The sequence below is a fragment of the Gallus gallus genome, chromosome 1 (assembly GCF_016699485.2).
Source record: "Gallus gallus isolate bGalGal1 chromosome 1, bGalGal1.mat.broiler.GRCg7b, whole genome shotgun sequence".
Taxonomy (NCBI): Eukaryota; Metazoa; Chordata; class Aves; order Galliformes; family Phasianidae; genus Gallus; species Gallus gallus.
In genome coordinates, this window is record NC_052532.1 from 189,869,493 (window position 1) to 189,892,501 (window position 23,009).

At 38.8% G+C, this 23,009-nt stretch overlaps 1 protein-coding gene across 24 annotated transcripts in view; it reads right to left on the reverse strand.

Annotated features, from left to right (window-relative positions):
- The window catches only part of DLG2 (discs large MAGUK scaffold protein 2), a 999,237-nt gene that overhangs the window by 719,057 nt on the left and 257,171 nt on the right, over positions 1-23,009 (reverse strand). For 4 of the 24 annotated variants that reach the window (XM_040647242.2, XM_025146914.3, XM_046902626.1 and 1 more), the window contains exon 1: positions 17,712-17,875. The exons of the other annotated variants lie outside the window; for them this stretch is intronic. In XM_040647242.2, the coding sequence (XP_040503176.1) occupies positions 17,712-17,831 (120 nt within the window). In that variant the 5' untranslated portion in view covers positions 17,832-17,875. Of the gene's footprint in view, positions 1-17,711; positions 17,876-23,009 lie in introns of those variants that run through there. 24 annotated transcript variants of the gene reach the window in all.

Below are 23,009 nucleotides of genomic sequence, written 5' to 3' on the forward strand. Positions count from 1 at the left end.
TGAGTAAAATCTAACATCTTACTGGTAGACGTTCCCAACCATGTTGCTACTGGAGCTTATCTACTAAATAGGTTAGCAGAGAGAGATTTAATTTCTTTCCACAGACAATTACTATCAACATTGTTTAGATAGAATCTGTATAGTTCGTTTTTAACATTTTAATGCTTGACTCCTTCCAAGTTTTCTTCTTCCAGACAAATAATGAACATTTTCTAATAGCATCATGTCTTGCAGTATGATAATGCATTTTCATATCCCATCTCAACCATCCACACGGATAAATGCTGCCTCCAATTAAAACTCTCCAACTGAAAAGACTCACAGCTGTTCCTTCTATTCACCACTTGGGTTTTATTTTTATATGGCATAATTTTTTCTGGTTAACTATCATGTGAAAGGTGTTTTCACTGATAAAAGGTGATAGAAGGTGTCCTGGGATTAGACCAAAACAGAAAAAAAAAAAAAAGACATAATTGCCAGGCTATGTAAGGATATAGACCTTGCTGACAGAACGAGGTCCAGGAAAAATAATGTAAGACCCACAAACAGATATAATTTCTTTATGAAAGATTTCTGTTTACTCTAATTCTACTGTTCTATGTTGACAGAAATACTACATTAATTACAGCTGGCACCATCTATATTAATTTAAGAATAAATAAAAATTTATTTGAAGACTTTAAGGATCCTAAAAGGGTCCAGAAGGAACTGGCTGATGTAGTTGCCAAGTCACTCTCCATCATTTTCTAAAAGTCATGGATGTCAGGTGAAGGTGACTGGAAAAAGGGAAACATCACTTCCATTTTTAAGAAAGAGAAAAAAGAGATGCAAAGGGTGGTTTGGAAATGGATAATCTTTAAGGTTGCTTCCAACCTAAGCCATTCTGATTCTATGATCTGTACAGTCCTACCTCTCTTTTTTGGAAAGACATTTTCTGGATGTTGGAAAATAAGTCCAAATAATCCTAATGTTTTCATGAGAAGCAGAAAATGATTCGACCCATAAAAAAAGTTACTGGGACTCTCAGTTCAGTGTTTGCATGAGTGCATTCAATCAATGCTACACACAGGAATTTTAAAAACTTTTGAGTCCTTTCATCCATTTTTAAATAAACATTTTGAGGAAGGCTTTCTTGCCTCTACTGCTCTACATGGAGAAGTATCATGAAATAAAGTAGGTTTGGGCCTTTTTTTGTCCTTCATCTTTCTTAGTTTTTTGGTGTTTTAATGTCATCTGCATGTATTGATTATTTATTCACCATGTTCCAAGATGTGGTGTGATATTCAAAACAGTGGACAAACTACTGGGCCAGTACTGTACAGTACTGGAGAGAGTAAATTGGAAAAAAATCAATGATAATAAAAAAGGATAAAAAGGAATAAATGCTTTTTCAAAGTTACAAAACCAGTGAACAAGTATGAACAAAATTACCACGGATGCCTTGACCGTGGGTTTCTAATGATGAGCTCTATGCAAACACCAAAAGACTTTGACAGATATCGCTTCCTTTTCCTGCTTCAAATGGATGCTTGACAGAAAGAACAACCCAAGTCTTAGGGAAATCAGGAAAATTGATTACTCAGGGAACTGAAGCTCAACTACTAAGCCGGAGCCTCTTTCACCACAGTTCTCATATGTAGTGTGAGAAGCACAGTTGCTTGAAGTCTCATCAGGAACACGTTATGTGTAGAAAGAAAGTTGATAATGCAAATCTCCATGTATTCCTTACATTTAAATTTTCAGAATAACTCTCAGTACATGTGTGTATGTGTATGGTAAAGTCACAGGCAAAGTACCAGTCTACCTTCAGGCCATATCTATCTCACAAAACAACTACACGTGAAAGTCTCTAAGAAAACAAGAATTACACAACAGCCTGAGCAAAATCTGTCAGCAACAGTGGTGAAACATAAAATGATTTCCAAACAACATCACTCAGATGGTAACTGTTATGATGACAGTCACAGAAAAAACTGTTTTTCCTAAGGCAAATTCCACTGTATTTCCACCTAGAAATGTGTATTTCTTGAGTTACATTTATTTTACTGCAATTGCAATTAGCTTTTCAGGGTCATCAAGCCAATATTCAATACAATATCAGCTTAGACATACTCTGAAGTCATAGAATCATAGAATCATTTGAGTTGGAAGGGACCCTTAAAGGTCATCTAGTCCAACTCTCCTGCAATGAACAAGAACATCTACAGTTAGATCTGGTTGCTTAGAGCCTAGTCCAGCCTGACCTTGAATATCTCCAAGGACAGGACATCCATGTACGCCAGCATTTACAATGCATTCATATTACAGTGTATTACTACTGATACAATACTTTTCTTACATGCTGGGGACTGCATTTTCAAACAGTTGTGCTTATGGTACCTAAGTAGATCTTAGAAGCCCTCTGCCAGAATCTTAAACAGAAGGAACAGAAAGATAAACTGAAGCCAAATATACTAGAGGTTAGAAATTCCCTAAGAGAAATGGAGGCTGGAGGTATTCTGCTTGTTATGTCCAAGCCTTTGGAAATTTCCAAAGACTATTGTTGAGGGATTAAATTTCAGCACTGCTCTTAATTTTTTTTTTTTTTTCCTAATTACTGTATTAACAGAAGACACAAAACTGTAATAAATCATCTTATTCATTGGCTAGTGTCTGGCAGAGAAGAGTACCAGATGCTTCAGAAGAGGAGCAAGAAACCTGAACAACAGCAGAATAACTTATGTAGTTTGTACATTGGAGCATGGAGTTCATATTTTGAACTCATATGTCACTTTTCATGGGCTTCTTTAAGTCTTTCCAAACTCTCAACTATGTTATTGCTGAGTTCCAGTGATTCACTATTTATTTCATCAGTTTTAGGAGTGTTCCCTTTCAGCACCACTGAATGTCCCTTTGGTGGAAAGTGTAGAAAAACTTCAAGACAGGAAGAAAACACGTTTGTCCTACTGTTTAGCATTATACTCTCTTAATTCACCGTTTACTATACAGTAGAGCCTCAAACTTTAAAAACTCTAATCCTGGAAGCCTTTCTTCACTAGTGACCTTCATATATACATTAAAAAAAAAAAAAAAAAGAAAGAAAAGAAACCTGATGAAATTTCAGATAAGTACAGTAGGTTTGTTCTTGCTCTAGGCTGATAACATTTCAGATCCAACAAGTAATTACAAAAGAAGAGGGAAATCTCCTGCTTATTTATTTTTAATTTAAACAGGAATTGGTATTTCCCGGTAAAGAAAGGGAGGAGAACAAAGTGACTTTCTCCATGAAAGAGGGAATTAAACAAAACATAATCTGTCCTGATGGACAGGAAGAAGCGATCAGCAAATGAGCTTAGTTATTTGAGGGGGGAAACTGCTGAACACAGGAAACTTAAATGAAAAACAGTTTTCCAGCTGGTGAGACATGTTATTACTAGAGGCTTATGTAGGAATGGAAGTGATATGTTCTAGTAGTATGGTGATGGAAAGGCAAGGGATAAGACAGTGGCACAGCCCACTGCAACAATGAGGAGGAAAAAAACAGTGGTCCTGGGTTCCCAGGGTCATGATGGAGAAGAAGGGTGGGGAAAAGCTGCAGTGAGATCACCACCAGAATGGTAGAAAACCACACTACAGTGGGTGTAGTTCAAAATTAGACCCTCTAACTACCTTGCCTTCTTGCTATCATTTTCTTCAACAAAAAATGAATTGATATAGCATGAATAGAGCATTACTTTGATATAGCATTGCCTTAAACTCACTGTATAAAGGTAGAATCTCAGAGGTATAGCAGTCAACTTCTGAGAGCCATGGGAAGGAAAAATAAAAATAAAACCTGGTAGGAAGATCTGGAAGATTTGAGGCAGTAAAGGTAGCAGTTTTTCGAGCTGTATCCCACGGTATTCACAGAAAGATATACACTGCAAGAGAAACAGGCAGTATTTCTATGAAGAAAATATCACTGGAGGAATCAGAGACAGCGTTGAAAAGTATTGCTCCATAGATAAGTTTGATGCAAAGCCAGGAACTAGCATCAAATGTCTGTTGTGGAGAGACTGTGCATGTGCAAAGAAGAAACAGTCATGGCAGATGCAATTTTGGCATAATAAAATGAGTAAGATCAGAATAAACCAGGGAAACCCAGAAGTGACTCACTGCTGTTTACAGTTGGCAAGGAGAGGCAAGAGGTACTGCCTCTTGGGTCCTGAGGAGGGGCTGAGGGGGTGTTCTATGCAGTCAACTGTAAGATCAGTGCCAAGGCTCTTTGTGCTTTGAGGGTTAAGCTGTCTGCGTAAACAATCATTTGGAAAAAATTATTACAGTTTTCTCTTTTCCTCCCTACACAGAATTGGTTATAGGTTGCACACTGCATTAATCTGTATAATGCTGAGGGCATTGCTTCTGCAGCCCTTCACACACCAGGCTGCAGTCAGCTTTTCCCTTTGATGCATTCCACCTACACACCCTGGTTGACATAGCAGTACCTTCGCTTCCATGGAGCAGACACATAGAAGAGATTGCTCGTCTGGGGATACCCCAACAATTTTCTTCTGGTTGACTATTGGGGAAACTCTTTTTTTCTGTTTCTTTTTTTTTTTTTCTTTTTCTTTTATGTTTTCTTATGTTAGAGTTAATGTTTGTCACCTGCTACAGACCATATGAAAAACATTTATGTATCTTTGTTTCATCATGCTTTGTGCAACAATATCCTGACTGGGGGCAATGCATGCATTCATGATTTATCTGCCTGTCAAGAAATCTTTAAACATTATTTCTGCATTAAATGTATGAATTCCCATAAAAACAGAAGACAACAAACATTCTCCCTTAGCTTAATACCACTAAAACAATTACATAGCAACAAGCTGTAGCTTACTCTTAAGTCTGAACTCTTTTGGGTTGAGAGCTGTTGCATTTTCTGTGTGAAACAAAGTGGCATAAATACACAGTTAAGTATCCAAACTTTTTTAAAATTTGGTCTGTTAAGACAATATGTCAACATTTAAATCTAGCTCAGGGTAATCTCAGAGTCAAGTCAAATGTTTCAGTTACATGGCTGATGTTAATTATGAGGGCTGTTCCAAATGTAATGCCTCGTATTTTATTATGTTGGCCTACAACATCATATTGGTGGTACAGCAGTAGATGTTGACCCTTCCCACCAATATTCCATTACATTTTGTTGATGTGAGACAGATGGCAGTAGGGGAGTAGTCTGACAAAATGACATCTGACATGGAAGTGTGTATGAATCCAAGATGTGGAACTGAATTCCTCAGTGTGGAAAAAATTGGCATTCATCAACATTTGCTGAACATTTATGGAGACCAACCAGTGGATGTGAGCACAATGAGGTGGTGGGTGGTGCATTTCACAATATTAAAGACAAGACACATTCCGGACAGCCATGCATAGCTGTCATGCTGTGAAATGAAGAGCATCTCAATCAGCTCATCCATGTAAATCGGCAGATTATGACCAGGCAACTGTGTGCAGAGCTGAATATCTGCTTCAGTGAGCCGGAAATGATGGTGGCAACATTAGAATATCTCAAAGCTTGCACCAGGTGAGTCCTACGAAAGCTCACACAGGAATAGAAAGAACAACATATGCAGGTTTTTCAGGACCTATTGAACCAAGATGAGGCTGAACATGGATCACATAATAACAGGTGACGTGACTGTGGTGTCAATACTATGAGCTTGAGTCAAAGCAGCAGTCCATGGAGTGGTGACATGTGAATTACAAACTGAAGAAAAAGTTCAAGATGCAGCCCTCAGCAGTTAAAGTGATGTCCAATATTTTTTGGGTAGGAAATGGGTGATTCATCTGGACTTACTGGAACTGACAAACTATCAGCTCTGGCCACTAGATCATGACACTAAGATGAAAGTTAGAGCTTTCAAAGTCAGGCCAGAGAAGAAGGCAACCTTTCTCTTGCAACATAATAATACCAGGCCCCATAACAGTTTGAAGACCATGGTGTACATTGCCAGTCTTGTCTGAACTGTCCTACCACACCAAACACCAAACATATGGTATGGATTTGACACCTTTTGACTTCCATCTGTTCAGGCTTCCACTGGTACAGCACTTCACAAGCTCAGAATACAGCTTCTTGTTCACTGCTGGTGAAAACGCATAGCTGGTGGTGTCAGCTGTGTTGAACAGTATTTTACTGTACTGGAGAATTTGCTCTATCAAAAACTGTTATTGTACTCTTTGTATCTGCTGTAGTTTCCATGGAAATAAATAAGAGGCAGTACTTTTGGAGTAACCTATGCTTCTAACAACTTCTGACAAATTGTTAATTATCTTAAACAGTTCCTTACAATTGAATTTATTGCTTGTTTTATCACTTATATAGCAAATGTGTAGTGGAAATTTTGTACAAACCTTTGTTAATTAATTCTCACACAATTACTTCCCCCCCAGGTTGCAATAATACATCTATTACGTCTATCAGCATTTTCTGGTGAAACAATGGAAGCACTTCAAGTCTTTTGGGCTCACACTTACACTGGTAGGCCCATGTTCAGTCTTTCTTCTTGCATTTCTAGCCATGTTTACCCCCCAGTATTTGTACCCCTTTTGAGATTTATGATACTGTTTATTTTCACACCTGTGGATCTAATTTAGGTCAAGCTGTACTTGTTTCTCAGTTATCTAGTCTTACAGATTCACAAAGACCAAGCTTGTAGGAAGGTGAGCTCTGAATTTTTTCAGCTGACGTGCAAGTCAATCTATATGCTCCATCTCTTTTTCTTTCTTTTTATTTTTTCCTGTGACTTTGCACTACAAAAGCCACACTGCCCTCAGAAAGGAGCCAGACCTAAGTGTGTTGTCCTTAATTTGATCTCACATAATTTTAAAGCAACTAAAATAAAATGCAACAATTGAGCATCTTTGAAATAATGGTCTGATATACCAGCTGGGCAAGAGGGAAACATGCTGCAAACAGCTCAGTTCAATTACTCACTGCTTACTTTTTGAATATTAATTAAGTAATTTAGAAGCAAGAACTGAGACAAAAACAAAGAAAAACAAATCAGATGATCTGACTGTCCCACTAGTTCTTCCTTTTGCCTCATCTCCAGGGCATCTTGGCTGACCCATCACAACAGTTTGCTTCTCCTCTCACATTTTAATGTCATTCTTCTGTTATATGTAAAAGGAGAGGAAAGAGAAAGCGCTCTGACCAGCATTAACAATCCCATCCTTGCTGCTTTGAAGGATGGGATTAATCTGACCAGATGGAAATGTCTGTAACAGAGAGACCTACATCTCAGCTAGTCACCCAAGCTCTCTCTGGTAAATGGAGAGAAACTGGCACTTTCAGGACAAAATTAATCTCATCTCCATGTAGATATTTAAACTAGGTCATATGAATCATGCCTCAAAAGAGACAATTCCTCTCTGCTGACACTAAAGGGAGCCTGAAATCACTAGATACAGATGTTTACATCAGTTATGTCTAAATTTAGGTGAGCTGAATGCCACCTGAGTCCTTTAGAGTGCTCTCTTGCTTTAGAGAGATTAAACTCTCTCCTTACTCTCCCATTACACACACAGTTGGAAACAAGCACATGGCCTTCATCTACCATGTGATTCACTGCTACAAAAGCAAGTTTTCTTAAGAAATTGATAACATCTCAAAATCAGAATGTGGTCCTGGGCAGCCAGATCTAGTGAGTGGCAACCCTGCCCATGGCAGGGGGAGTGGAACTGGATGGGCAGTAAGGTCCAACCCAAGCTGTTCTGTGATTCTATCATGAAGCTCAAAGAAAAGTGCAAAGCCATGCCCTGGGGGAGGAATAGCATCAGGCAGCTGAACATTCTGGGGGGCACCCAGTTGGAACCAGCTATGCAGAAAAAGACCAGGGGGTCCTGGTGGACACCAAGATAAACACTAGCCAGGAATGTGCCCTTGCTTCTAAGAAGGCTAGTGATATTCTTGGCTGTATTAGGCAAAATTCTGCAAGCAGGTCAAAGAAGTGATCCTTCCACTCTGCACAGTATTTGTGAGGCCACATCTGGAGTACTGTGTCCAGTTCAAACCTTCTGGGCCCGCAGTGCAAAAGAAACACAGATATACTGTAGAGAGTCTAAGGAAAGTCCACACAGATGATGAAGGGATTGAAGTATGTCTACTCTGACGAAAGGCTGAGAGACTTCTTAGCCAAGAGAGGAGAAAGGTTGAGGGCATTTGATCAATGTATACAAATATCTGAAAGGAAATTGCAATGAGGACACAGCCAGGCTCTTTCCAGTGGTGCCCAGTGACAGGAAAAGAGGCAAAAGAGAATAATTGAAACATAGGAGGTTCTGTCTGAATTTCAGAGAGCATTTTGTTACCTTGTGGGTGGCAGAGCCCTATTAAAGATTGCCCAGAGAGGTTGTGGAGTCTCCTTAGAGATCTCCAGAAACCAGCCAGACATGATCACCCTGCTGTGGGTAACCCTGCTGGAGCAGGCGTTGGATCAGATGGATGCAGAGGTCTCTTCAAGTGTCAACCACTTTGTGATTCCATGAAAAGAACAAAGGGAGATAAGGATATGAAAGCACTGGTGAGCATTCTGACCACTTCTTAATAAAAATTCAGGTTAATTTCTTCAGTGGTCTTATAGAATAAATGAAATCACCTTTCAAAGTCCTCATATTTTCATTTTCCAAAGGATCTATGTAATGTGATTTTATTTCCAATAACATGATGCTTTATATAAAGTCTAGTTACTGAAATGCTGACCATGATCATAGCCATGATAATCCAAGGATATAAGTGAAGATAACAGGCTTCATTTAGGTGGGTTTCCTCTGTTTTTCAACCACTGAATGTGATCCAATAAAAGAAACCAGTTCTTCCACACAAGGTTTGTGTTAGTCATAACTTATCTATTCAATTTTCCATCTTAACTGGGAGATCTGCAGTTTGCAAGAAGATCAGCATTTCAAAAGTGTTCCTGACTTTTGCTTAAGGTTCAGTCAGAGAGAAATTTCTAAATAGACACTCAAACAAAGACTGGAGTTAAAGAGATTCATTCCTTCCAATTTCCATTATCCTATTTATGGCTGTATTTTCAAAAACACTTAGCATGAAATTGCTGATAAAATATATATTAACATCTGAAAGAAAGACATACACGTAATGCCAGGTTAATGGAAAACAGATCCTGTCAAACTAACATGCTATCTTTTTTAGATGGGATTACAAATTTGGCTGACAATGGTAACAATACTAATATAATATACTTAGACTTCTGTAAATCACTTGACACGGTGCTGCATGACATTTTATTAAAAGCAAAATCAAAGTGGCATACATTAAATGGATTAAAAAGTGTCTAACAAAAGAATTCAGGGTGTAATGACAAACAGGGCACTTGATCAGCTGTGTTTTGTGGGCTCCTCAGGGATCGGTCCTGGTCATGTACCTTTTTAAATGTTGATCAGTCTGGGAGAATTACTGATCAGACTTAGAAATGACAGGAAAAAAAGTAGTGTGGTAAATGGTGCAAAGAAGGTCACAACTACAGATCAGTGTATTTTTTAACACAGACAGTAATAAGGTCCTAACTTTTGGAATAAAGAAAGCAACCCCCCTCATAGAAACTTTCCAGAGAGGCAAAGTATGCTGTTAGGCAGATGGCAGCCCTGGTAGATATAAGGCAGAACAGGAATCCCCAGAGCAGCAGCGAGGTTGAAGGAGCCAGTGTAACCCTGGACATACACACAGATACCTTTATAGAGAGCCAGGATATTCATTACCTCTGCGCAGGGCTGCAACTGCCCCAGGGCTCTGTCCAGCTGTGGCACGCACAAATCACAGAGCCTGCCATGAAACTGGAGAGAGCTCAAAGACAAATCAGGGGAGGGATGAGAGCGCTGGCAATTGTGCTTTGTAGTGAAAGATGCCAGGAGCACTGTTTATTTATTTAATCAAAGAGATGATTAGGTGATGCTTTCACAGCAGTCTAGAGGAGTTCATGGGAGGAATAAGCCTTTGCAGTGAAAATCTCAGTCTAGTGAATTAAAGTGTAGCAAAAAAAAAAAAAAAAAAACCTGAATGTGACCCAAAAACTGGAACCTGAGACTAGATTAATTCAGACTAGAAATATGGCAGACATCAGCAATAGAGTAATTAACCCCTGGAATAATACATGTGTAACAGTTGTGAAAGTTTCTCCCACATTAGAATTTAAACATATTCACAAATATTTTTCTTATACAAGGTATGGCAGTTGCCAACAAATGTATTTTCTTCGAACAATTCATAGTAGTTTTACAGTCTGCACTATCAGACTGGATTAATTACAGTTGTTCTGTCTAACCTGAAAACTTCGCCAATTATTCTTGTTTGCATATAAAAAATGAAGTTTTGAAAGCAGATCTGGAGCAGGCTGAGAATCCTGTACAAAACTTCAGCAGATATGTGTGAAGTAAGTATCATATTTTCTTCATCTGTCTTGCAAGTTGGATGAAAATGCTTGTCTGAGTTTTACTTCTATGGTTAATCCTCCTTTCCTATGGTTTTAATGATCTTCTGTGCTACCAGAAGTAGGTGAGCCTTTCCAATTTCTTCTCTTCAGAGATTTCAATTTGAAATTTGAGGGTTTCATATCTTCGGTGAAAGTGAGACTAAAACAAAAAATGCTTATGCTCAGGTTTCTTTGGTTTGTTTTTCTGGGATTTGGATTCTGTTCTCTTTTCAGAAGAACTCTGGAAGCTGTGCAGCTATCAGGAGAATTTATACTATTTCATGCGCTCAGATCTCTCTGGAGACACAAAGGGAAATATCAGCTACCTCTGAGAAAACAGTGATGGCAATGCTTTTAATAATTTTTTATTATTATTGCTATGGAGTTTCTGTATTAGTCATTATTTTGGTTTAAGGACGCAGGTGGAATGCAGACTGCCTGAATGCGCTCCAGAGTTCATTTCTCCAGTGTGCATCCACAACTGAAAAAATACTGGTTCTTCTCTTCTACTTTGGCTTCTCTGCTTCCAAAAGATAATCTCCTTCTCTCTCCCTGTCTGTAAAGGTACCATGGAAGGAAGATGGTGAAGGTTTCCCCATTCCAAAGCAGGTACAATCATTTCACACTTTCCCCCTCATTCGAAGAATGTGTGGGGCCAGATATGAACAAAACATCTCAATGTTTTCAATATACACCCACAACCAGCAGCAATAAGGGAGGACACATCTTTGAAGATTAGCTCTGTAAAATGCAACATTGCATTCAACCACAGAATATCTTTATCTAACTTAGCATAAGCAAATGGGACAGAAGAAAGATGAAGTTGGAAGTGTGTAGTTAGGAGATAACCATGACACATTGTTGGGCAGCCTCTAATTGCTGCTGGTTATTATCAGCTCCATCCATCACTGCTTAATGATCTTTTGCATTTCTTCCCATCAAGGTGATAGGACTCATAGAATTTCCCAAGAGAAAGAAAACCTTACTTTTGCCTAAGCCCAACATTTTGTATGCAGCATTGTTGTCAAGATTGTTGATCTAATTTATCCACAAACTCATAAAAAACAAACAGGCACTGGCATCTTAAGAACCCAGAGCAATGCTATCAGTGATGATTTAAGAGTAGAGCATTTCATTTTTCATCACTTTCATATAAACATAAAATTGTCAGATATAGACGTTATTATAGTTACTTGCATATCTTAAAACCCCAACAAATTCAAATATGTTTACAGTCCTGGATCTTTTTAGTTCTCCTCCAACAGAAAGGCCAATTATATATCTCTGATAAGAGTAGCACATCAGATAAGCTCTAATGAGCCCACATTAGAATGGGAGCTACAAAATATTTTTGTTGGTACTAGCAGTATCCAGAAATTTCTGAATGAAGAACGCTCAGCTTCTGTATATTCCAGACAATATTTTCATGGCTAACCCTTCTAACTTTAAGTAAGTACCCTATATCCCCAAAGCATAACATTCATATTTGCTTAGTGTTCATAAAGAATTTGGTCTTAGTAGTGGAATTAACTTTTTACACTGTGCTCAGCACCTTAGCATCTCCATACCAATTCACTCATTTATAATGACCTTTAAGAGAATATTATTCTGGCATAAAGGCTAGGTAAAGTTCCACTCTATCTAGAAAACCAGAACTATTGCTCTGTTTTTAATTTATTCTAATTACTGCTTTCATTCATTATTTGTTATGACCATGTGTCGTAAATCAACACTTGAAACTGAGCGGTGTTAAAGTACATACTTAAGTATTAGAAATGCTTGCAAATCTGGGCAAGGCTGATTTCAGAAGTGGGAAATCAATCTTAAGGATTCAAATGATGTATTTCTTATTCAGAAAGAACTACTATTTGAATTATATGAGACTTAATTCAGATTTTCTATTTACCAAAACTCCTATTAGCTTCTCAGGTGTGATTGCAAAAACGGGGCTATAAATGAGAACTTTATCTTTCTACCTTAAAGAGCGGGCAGCGGCAGTATATTTTAATAACAGGTACAGCAAACTACCAAAAGAAAAAAATGCTGTGGTGCTATTACTGTTGTATTTTTTGAGAGAGTTCTCTTTGTAGAAGCATGTCCAAGAGATAAGTAAACCTTTTCTGCAATGAGTTATCTCTTCCCTAAAATTCTGCCTTTATTTAACAAAAGAATTACAGCAATGCAAAGTTTTTAGTTCTCAAGGTCAGATTCCACAATTGTTGAACAAATCCCTTATAAAGTTCACACCGTTGCTTATTTTATAGTCTAGGCAAATATTTTATAATCAGATAAGAAGAAGATATATTACAGATATTGAGCCAGATATTCACAACATTCGTGATACTATCCTTTGCCTTATCTCCAAGCCAAATGAGGTAGAAATTCCACACCAAATTCGTTTGCTCTCTAGTACTAACCTAAATTTCATCTGGTGTCCAGTACTAGAGGAGCTGTGCTTTGACCTGCCACCTGATTTGTAGTTATGACTATTCAGCTATGAGAACACTGGGCCAGGCCACGTCAGACTTCATCATAAGTACAAAAAGGAATAATTCAAAAACTTTTGAGTAGAATGTTTTAAGAGTCTATTCTTAATTAAAATAGGGAAAGTGAGAAAACAGTCTTTCTTGTTTACTCCTTTTAAAATCTTGTATCAAAGCCATTCGTGTGACTTCTGAACTGTTCCTCGCTTAATAGAGACGTGCTAGGGGATGGTGTGTGGTGGAAGACTTGAAGGAGAAAAATATGCATAAGAGAACAAGCACTATGTCTGAAAGTCTGAGAGAGCTGTGAGTCCAAATCCCTTTGATTTCTTTATAAATGCCAGAATTTATCCTCCATTTGCAAATATAATAATACAGAAGAACATGCTGTGGCAATACAGGTTCAAGTCTGAAACGTTCAGAAACTCTTTTCCTTTGGAAGACCAAGGCAATTCTTTGTACAGGTGGTGAGGTATGTGATCTACACAACTTAGTTATGTAGCTATATCATTAAAGTGTACTGGGAGTAGGGAAGAGTTACAGCTAGGTGCAGAAATGTGGACAGAAGTTGGTAGCTCAGTTGGCTTTTGTGATGTTTTACAGCTTTTGGCAGTGAAACACTGCTATTTATTACTGCAATTCTTCTACCTTTATTACTTAATCCACAAGCTAACACTGCAACTAGAAACTCCTCAGTTAAGATAATAACTTATGTTTTTGAAATGTGGGGGGGACAAGAGAACAGAGAAAGCTAAAGTGATCAAAGGATGGCAGCTTCCAGCATTCTCCATGGACTTAAGCTATGCTCTGTTCCCCAGCAGGTCCTCAGCATCATCTGAGATCCTCAAAAAGGGACAATTTTTGGGTCAAAATTTCAGTCATCAATCATATCATGGTTACTGTTTGACCCAGGCTAGCATGATCTTCTAGCTGAAGCACAGGAGATATAATGGAGTGCATGTGAAATACTGTCACCATCACTGTGTCCCAAAGTTTGCAGCCAGAACAAAGAAAGGCATTTGGTCAACCCAGTGTTCAGGCAGGAGCTCAGTTATGTGAGGTGCCTTAAACTCCTGCTGAACCAGATCTGAACCTCCTGAGAAACCTTTGATATCTCAGAAAGCATGGATCTGAATCCGTAACAAAAATCTCCACTCTTTACGTTAAGTTCTGATGGCCTTAAAGCTCTCTGCTGGCTGCTGCTGAGAATGAGGTGCTTCTAGGTGAGAAAATCCAGTGCTCACATCGAGTCACACGCTACTGTACCAATGAAAGACATCAGCTTTGCTTCCCAGACTCCCAGAAGAAGCAGCTGTGCCTCCCGTAAGACCCTCAATCTGTCATCCAGAAATAGCAGCCCAGATCCACAATAAAATGTGAGAACTACACATACAGTTCACCAGGGGAAGGGGAAGGAAAATCTTCTGCAGACTTTTAAGAAAAACAAGACCCTGCTCCATAAAGGTTTTTCAAGTTTGTCTCAGGCTGTGCAACCTAAATATTTGCAATGTTTCCCATATTTTTACAAGAAATACTGCTAACGCTGAGGGAATTTGAAATGCTTATCTAAGCCAAGAACAGAAAGTTTTTAATGGCAACCGGTAAAAATCACTTGCATGTAAATACAGAAAGTATTTTCCAATACACCATGGACACAAGCACAACTACAGACAAATGGCACTGGGCAGCCCCTTGCCATAGCCACATTGAAAATACAGCAACCACAGAGAGGGGGACACTTTTTGGGCACGCTGCACATTTACACAAGAGCACTTCTGATCTTGGAAAAGCTGCTTTTAGATTTTAATTCACTGACTTCTGTGCGCATTTGTGCTATCTTCCACTGAGGAACAACATTGTGCATAAATGAGAGCAAGAAAGAAATAAGTTAAAAAGACAGTAATTCAATAGTGTCGCGTCTAGTAAACAGGCAATGTGAGCTGCAGTTAGATTCCCTTCTTTTTTCTTTCTTTCTTTCTTTCTTTCTTTCTTTCTTTCTTTCTTTCTTTCTTTCTTTCTTTCTTTCTTTCTTTCTTTCTTTCTTTCTTTTTCTTTCTTTCTCTCTTTCTCTCTTTCTCTCTTTCTTTCTCTCTTTCTTTCTTTAAAATTTAAGCTGAATTTAATTGTTAAAGTGTAAGTCTACAGAAATTCTGACAGAGAAAGAGATTTTGCCCAGAACTTCTCAGACATCTTCCTTCTTTTAAACCACTGTCTTTGCTCGGGTAGGAAAAAAAAAAAAAAAAAAAAAAAAAACAGTTCTTCACGTAGGAAGGTACAAGTTCATGGTCTGCACTGTTCTTCATTTAACTGCAAACATAGAATTTGATCAAGAATGCATGGAGTAGAGCTCTTTTTACAAGTCTGCATATGCCAACCAAGTTCATATGGGCAATCAAGAAGCAAGAGTCCTACCTTGAACTTGAAAAATCTGCTTTCTCTAAAGCCATAAAGTGCAGCTGCCATCAGAAACAGACCCAATAGCTTTTTCTTTTTCACTTTCCAGGGCAAGCAAATCTATTTCCTGTTACAGCCTGTACTTAAAGTTTAATTCTATCTTATGACTTAAAGACTAAAATATTTGAGAACCACTGAGATTTTTCCACCCGTTTAAAAGGGGAAAAAAATAAAACTAGAAACAGATGTTTTATAATGTATTTCATTTATTTTGGCCACCCATAAAGCTGTGGCTTATGTTAATGCCAACTAAGTTAAAAGCAACAGAGTTCTGCAATGCATTTTAGAATGACCGGGCATGGGAAGTACCTTTCAATAAACTTCTATTTATTAAGTAATTTTTCATGTCAGAAAAGGAGTATAAGAATTACTGAGATGTGAGTTGCCCATACTTGGGCAATTCCTCCAGGGATGTGCAAAGCTTTTCTATGTTGTTATACCCCAATGCATAGCCTGGAAAGCAGATGACCGATGTATACACAGGAAACAGATGGGTTAGATGCAATTTGAACAACTGAGGACAATGTCCTTAGAACAACACCACATAAATAACAGTCAGTATGTTTATACTGTATCTCAAACAATTATTCCAGAGACATTTAACAGTGAAAGTTCCAACAAATTAAAACTATCTTATTCAAACAATCATCAGACTTGGACTAGCACAAACCTTTCACTTTCTTCGGTGCTCATGAATGGAAGCAAAAACATTTCAGAAGTGAAACCCATGAGACTCCTCACAGTTGCAGTGGTACTTACTGATAAAGGTATCTTATGTTAGTTAAAGTAAAAATAATCATGTTGAAATTTCTCCTGTACCTATTCTTATTTAGACTGACAAATCACTGCTCAACAACAGACCTACTTTAGCAGAACACCTTCTGCACAGTACTGCAGGTTGGGGGACAGAAGGAGCAACAGAGAACGATTGGTCTCAAAATATTTCTTTATTGACAATTTGCTGCAAAGAACACTGGGCTTATAAGGTGGATATGATTTACCAACCTGCCTAAAATGTAGGGAAAGCATAAGGACAATGGCTGTATTTTAAGGCAGAACATCATTAAAAGTTTTAACTAATTTTTCTCAGCTTGCTATCTGAATATTCAAAGAAAATATTTTTCCCCTTACTCCTCAGAAGGGACACAAAAAGTGAACTGCAAAAGTTAATTAGAAAGTAATAAAATATGAAAGCCTAGCAATTCAGTACAGCAACCAGCAGCACAGACTTTGACCACATCCATAGAAGCAGATTTTTAGAATGTGAGCTTCTAATACAAAATATCTTTTTAATTAAATAGCAATACAATTATTTTGATCTAACAAACAAATATGAAGTTCATTATTATCAAACCAAGTGCAAATACAGAAAACTCACTTTAATTCAGGGGCAAGCTAAAAGCAGTTTAAAAGCAAAATATCCTTAAGAAGTATTTCTCCAGGCAAAGCAGTTTATCCATCATTTGACACACTCATTTGAACTTGAAAAAGCCAGAAAGCTGAAAGTACCTCCCCAATATGTTGACTGAGGACTGTAATTCATCTAAATTATGCAACTGGATTCCCACAGCTGGCCCAGAGCTTGGCTTAGAGCTCAATTCAACGCCAATGATCCTGTCTGCTAATATTGTCCTACTCGCAGAGAAGGTAATACATCCAGCGACTTATATTGAAGTTCTGACACTAATTAACAGAACAAGCAAATGCTGACATGAGTGACAAACGCTGGTTAATAGTTACTGTGAGACCAGTGCTGCCAGCTGGCATTTTTCTGTAACACTTTGCAGTAATAATCTCTTGTTTATTTCTTAGAACATCGCTTATAATTTGTTTGTATGCATTTTGTTTTCAGTTAGAAACAAATCGGGACACAAAGGCAAAACCAGGCACAGCAATGAGACCCTGATTCCCAGACAAGTAATCAACAAGAAAGCATGCAAGCAGCATCACCTGGGGGATGCATGAGGACCACAGTATAGGAATTCTTAACCTATATAAAGCTATGTAGCTCTGCACAAACAGCCTTTGGCTTCTTGTCTCTGGCCTACCTGGACAGTAGCAAAACATGTTTATCAGATATACAAGCCCAGAACCTGAGCACCAAGCAGTTAAAAACTGAAGGTCACTATGCTGCAAAATTAAAACATGCTTCTATGCTTTAGCAATACAGACAACGATAAAACAAAGCCTCCACAACCACCTGTAATAATATGCTTGTTCAGCCAGCAATTCCAAAGTACTCAGCAAGACAAGGTAGACATTTTCTGCAGCTGGTTTTACATGTACATTCCTGCCAAATTGTTGTCTCGTCTCCTCTTACCTTCACATTAGTCCGGAGTGCACAGTAACATGCAAAAAACATTGCAGTAAACAAGGAGCATATGGACCAGTATTCAGCGTCTCTGCTCTGCACAAACGGTACACACACGATCCCGAGCATGTGCTACTAAGGAGCATCCGTTCCCTCTGTCAGTTTGAAAATGCATTGATCTCTGTTTTTCTGACTACAAAAAGACATGTCTTGAAGGCACTGAGTGAAAGCTACATAGCTCTTCGTCGACTATATATAGCAAGATGCCCAGTAATTTCAATTAGCAGAGAATTCAGCAGCTGAAACTTGGACCTCAGTTGCTTTTCCTTCCAGCATTTTAAATTCAGGGGGGAAAAAGGAGGGGGAACTCACCCAGAGGGGAAAGGTGAGGAATTAAAATGTAAGCAGCAAGTTACTTATATTTCCCCCTGGCTTTGATGTCTTCTATTCAATATTTTACAAACGTTATACACGGGAAATGAAGAAAGGTTTCTCTGCCAATTCTGAAATTTACTGTAGATTCTGCACTGTTTCTGCCTGGTCTTGTTAAAGATGCAGCATCCCTTTTAAGAAAGACAACGTCATCAGTCATGACAGATTCAACATGTTCTACTTACAAATACCGTCTCTGATTAAGGACAATGGCTGGCTGCCTTATTAACGTTTCCTCAAATGCAAGTTCAGTCCCCTGTGCTAATCTATTTTTAAATAAAAAGTCCCACCTACTCCTTCACTCTCATTTAATAAAAATGCAGCAGACTACTTCTAAAAATCCTGAATTGCATTCACTCTCCAAGCTGAGACTCTGGACATCAGTTTCAAACCACTGGCTTGCTTTCTGGGATTAGAAACACAGAGGAAAAATTAAAATCAAAGCAGAAAAAATCCTGGAGATGGCTGTGCCCTCACATTTGTAACTACATATTCTGAATTTAAAATGCTGAGATATCTTCCAGAAGGAGGGAACTCAGAACCTAGCCAGAAGGCAAAGCTTTAATTCACATGCACAAAAATAAGATCAAACCACTTCTTTTACTCCTGTCAGCTGCTGGGATGCTAAACGTTAACTGATTGTTTACTGGAATGCAGGGACTCAACTCTTTGTTTACAGCACTGGGAATCACCGATATTCATACTGAATTATGAAGCAGCCTTCAGGAATAAAATCCAAGAAGAGCTTCTGCTTTTTTTTTCTTCTTCTTCTTCTTTTTTTTTTCTTTTTTTTCCACCGCAGCAGATACTGTGGGAGGCAAAGAGTGGAAAAGGCTTTGCTACCTCCTTCTCCATCAGCACAGAGCAATTTGTGTAGGATAAGCGTAACTTAATAGAAATATCTGCAGTGACTTTTAGGATTTCTTTAAATAATGCTTTACGTAAACCCCCTGTAAACCTGCAGAAATACTGAAGTCCTATCAAAGTCGGTGGGTATCTTTTGTGGGCAATGAGGTGAAGAAGCTTAAACAGAAGGATGTGCACTGAAAGAAGAAAAGCAGGGGGAGGGGAGAGACGGCAGGGTTTTTTCCAACATCTTCCCAAAGACAAGCTCTCAGAAACTGTCGTCAACTCCAAGCGAACAGCTATTTTTAGCCCGTCATTGTTTGTGCCTTTTTTTAGGAATGAAAAAAAGCAGTCGTGTTTAGAGCTAGATACTGCTCTATGATGTATTCTAAGTCAGCTACTTAATTTGATCCCCAGCTCCATCTGTCATACAAATTAAGTAATTAGTAATCACAACCGTCTTTGGCACAAGCAATGACTTCCAGAACAAAAGAGACGAACCCTCTTCTTAAATCTAATTCTGCAGCTTCTATTAGTAATTAAACTGGGGTCTATATGTCATAGTTCAAAAAACTGGGATATCCCAAAGTTATGAGAGTTCATAATCCACCCAATAAGCTAAAACAGAGCCAGATATTGCTCAGCAAAGGTATGGAATAATTAATTGATGGCTTTTTCTGACTGTCTTCAAGTGAAGAGGAAGAGATCATGGTGTATTTTGCTGTACAGTACATTAATGATTAAAATTTAGTATCTAAGTCACTGGAAAAAAATATCACAGATCTTGGGGAATTGTGATCCACTGGAGGAATGCAATTCAAAAAGCAAAGATGAATAGATGCGTGGTCCCGAACAGCGAGGCAAGGCTCAGGCAAACATGTGGCTGCATATGAAAATCAAATTCAAGTCTCCTTTCTGCCAAAGGAATTATGCAAGGTTTCAGTCAGCAAAATAACTTTCTACTTCATGATTCTAAAAAGTTAATGTTTTTGTATTTAGGCAAACAAACCCAATGTGAGGAAAATGGGGATCTGACAAAGAGAAAGCAGAGCTGTGTAACTATATGACTCCCAAGCGGTAACCTGTATAAAAGACTTCAGATATATTTAGGAAAACAAGAGGTAATGCAGTCCCAGTCTTCACTCAGGATAATCTCCCATGACTCCTAACTGTCTGGGAGGAGAAGTTATCTAGGAAATTACAGAGCCTGGCCCTCGTGACACCATACCAGTGAAAAGGGAAGACTCCCAGCCATGCCTCCTATAATAGCCATGGGGCATTTGAGAATTTGACGGAAAATTGAAACCTCTGTACAAGCCAGCAAGGTATTACTTTGATAGCAGACCAACTTAACACATTTAGCAGGGGCTACTTCAGGTAATCTACACAAGCAGAGCCCTGCAGGATTTGTTCACCCTGCCAAAACATTGAATATCGAAGCAGTCTAATGTTTAAAGGCAGTGTTCTCATCAAGGAACGCGCAGTATTTTATTATGACTAATAGCTGCTCAAAAGCATCACATATTGGTGCTATTTTCTGCCCTTGACACACTGGCAATAACAGTGAGATAGGAAAAACCTTGCCCAAGCTTGCCAGACTTGCTAGAAATAGCAGAGCATTTCAGGTGCTCAGGGCCTCTTTAAACAGGAGACCACAGGGAAGAACCCCATGGATGAAAGTGGTTACTCCATTAAAAAGAAAATATAGGTCAGGCATGAAAACACTAGCGAGACAGTAGTCCAAAAGAGCCACGCTATATACCCTCTTTAAAAAGACCCAACTCATGACCTCAATATTCTTAGATGACAGAAACTGCTGGAGCCTTTATCTTGAGCTGTCAAATTTCACCTTACTGTATGCTCCTCTGCCAAAGGAGGTTAAAGGCAGCACTTGCAAGGGAATCCTGGCTGTCTATGGGGCTTCAAAGTGAGAAGAAAGCTTGTGCTGCCCTGGTGGGCCTTGATCTCAGGAGGACATGAGGGCAAGCAAGGTGGGGACTGGCCTACAGCTGCAGCTCAATGGCAGCAGAGTGAAACAGCACTGTCACTGCCCAAAGAAGAGTGATAGGAGCTAGTAGCGGTAGTAGTAGTAGTAGTAGTAGTAGTAGTAGTAGTAGTAGTAGTAGTAGTAGTAGAGATGGCGTATTGCCATTATATGCTGATGCTGTAGCCAAGGATCCCCACTGTGCTACGGTGTTATTCAAGGACAAAGAAGACAGTACGTGGAAGACGTCACAGAAAAACAAACTGTACTGGAGAGTAATATTTTCATCCTTGGCAGTCTAATCATTTTCGAGGTTGTTCCCAGGCATCGTGGAAACAGGGATATTTTAAAGGAGAGGAACAATAAAAGGAGTAGACTAAAAGCATGCTGAAGAAAGTGATGTTCTCCACTGTTTGCACCACAGTGCAAAGTGCCTCACTACACTTAAGCAGCACATTTGTTGGTAAACATTATAAAACACTTTTTAAAATCTTCCTGCATGAGTCAGATTGCCCTCCACCAACCACAGGGAAAGTAGAGATCAGCTAGGAAAAAAAAAAAACAAACAGAAAATATGAAGGGTAAGGAGTAAGAAGGGTACATTATTCTCTGAGTGGACAGAGGAGAAGGGAAAAATGACAGTCCTGTCCTCCAAGGCACTGACTTTCATCAGCCATGTGTGCATTTCTCTCTCTCTTTGCAGTGATGCTGGTGCAGCCATGGCACCATGGCTACAGTCATTCTCTATCACACCCTGCCTTTGCACACTGCAGTGATACCACCCATACAGGACTCTAGCCCTGTATTGATTAAATATATTTGATTTCAGCACATGAGCTTTAAACTGGAAGGATTTTATTTCTTTCCCCATTTCCAAGATTCTAAACTGTCATGAAAATGTGATTTTCCACATGTACAGGAAGTTCATTATGCTGAAAATCTCCATGTCTGGGGATGGGATAGTGAAGAAAGCACTGATACAGACCACAGGTCTTGGGTGCAGTAGGGTCAGTGGTTTCAGATGGAAAAATACAGCTGACTCCTAAAGAGTGGATTGAGTCTATGGGGCACCTGGAAACGCATGAAGAAAGGAGACTGGATCAAAAGCTACAACTTGCAAGAACATTTTCTTAGGCTTTCCTTTGTAAACGCAACAGTATATCTAGTAAAATGTAAAAGACAGAGGAACTAAATCAGCAGTTTGAGCTCAGCAAATCTTCAAACTTTCAGAAAGAGAAACAAAAAAAGGCTGAAGAGATTATTTGCAAACTCTCCTTGCCAGTATTGTAAACATCTCTCTGGCACCCTGGCATTCTGTAGGAAAAGTTGCTGAGTCAAATTTTCTTCTTCTCTTCCAGGCCAGTAAACAGCAAAGACCTTCCCCTGGGCTCATCTAACTGAAGCCACAGCTTTCTTGAAAACGTTGTTTCCTTTTTTTCCTGCAAAATCTTGCTAATACAACTCTCTAATTCCTAATCATTTAATACTTTTCTTCATAATGTCCCAGCCTTCTGCTTTCTGTCCTGTGGTTGCATAGGAGACTGTTTCAATGTGAAATATGAGAAAAACATAAAAGTTACTTAGAAAGTATTCCTTCTTTATATTGAATTTATATATATTTTATGATCAAAGCCGTTGTGGTTACTATTTCGAAATAGAGCTATAAAGGATATGTAATAAGCAAATCTGAAGAAGGTATATGACCAAATGATAAGTAAAAAAATGATTGAAGATCCTGTGACTCTTCTCTCTCTGACTGTGTCTTTCTCAATAAATGTCTCTTTATTGCTCCCAATGACCCTAAAACTGAAGACTGCAAAACAAAAGAACAGATTCAGAAGGAAGGAACTGGACAGAGTTTCATGAAGTATCTTGTGTTACTCACAGTCCCAGGGGTAGTGCTGAGCTCTGCTCTCTAGTGACAGCAACAGGGCTAGATGGAACAGAATGGAGCTGCATGTGGGGAGGGTCAGGTGGGGATTAGGGAAAGGTTCTTTAGCAGAGGACAGTGGGAATGGAACAGGCTTCCCAGGGCAACTCTCATT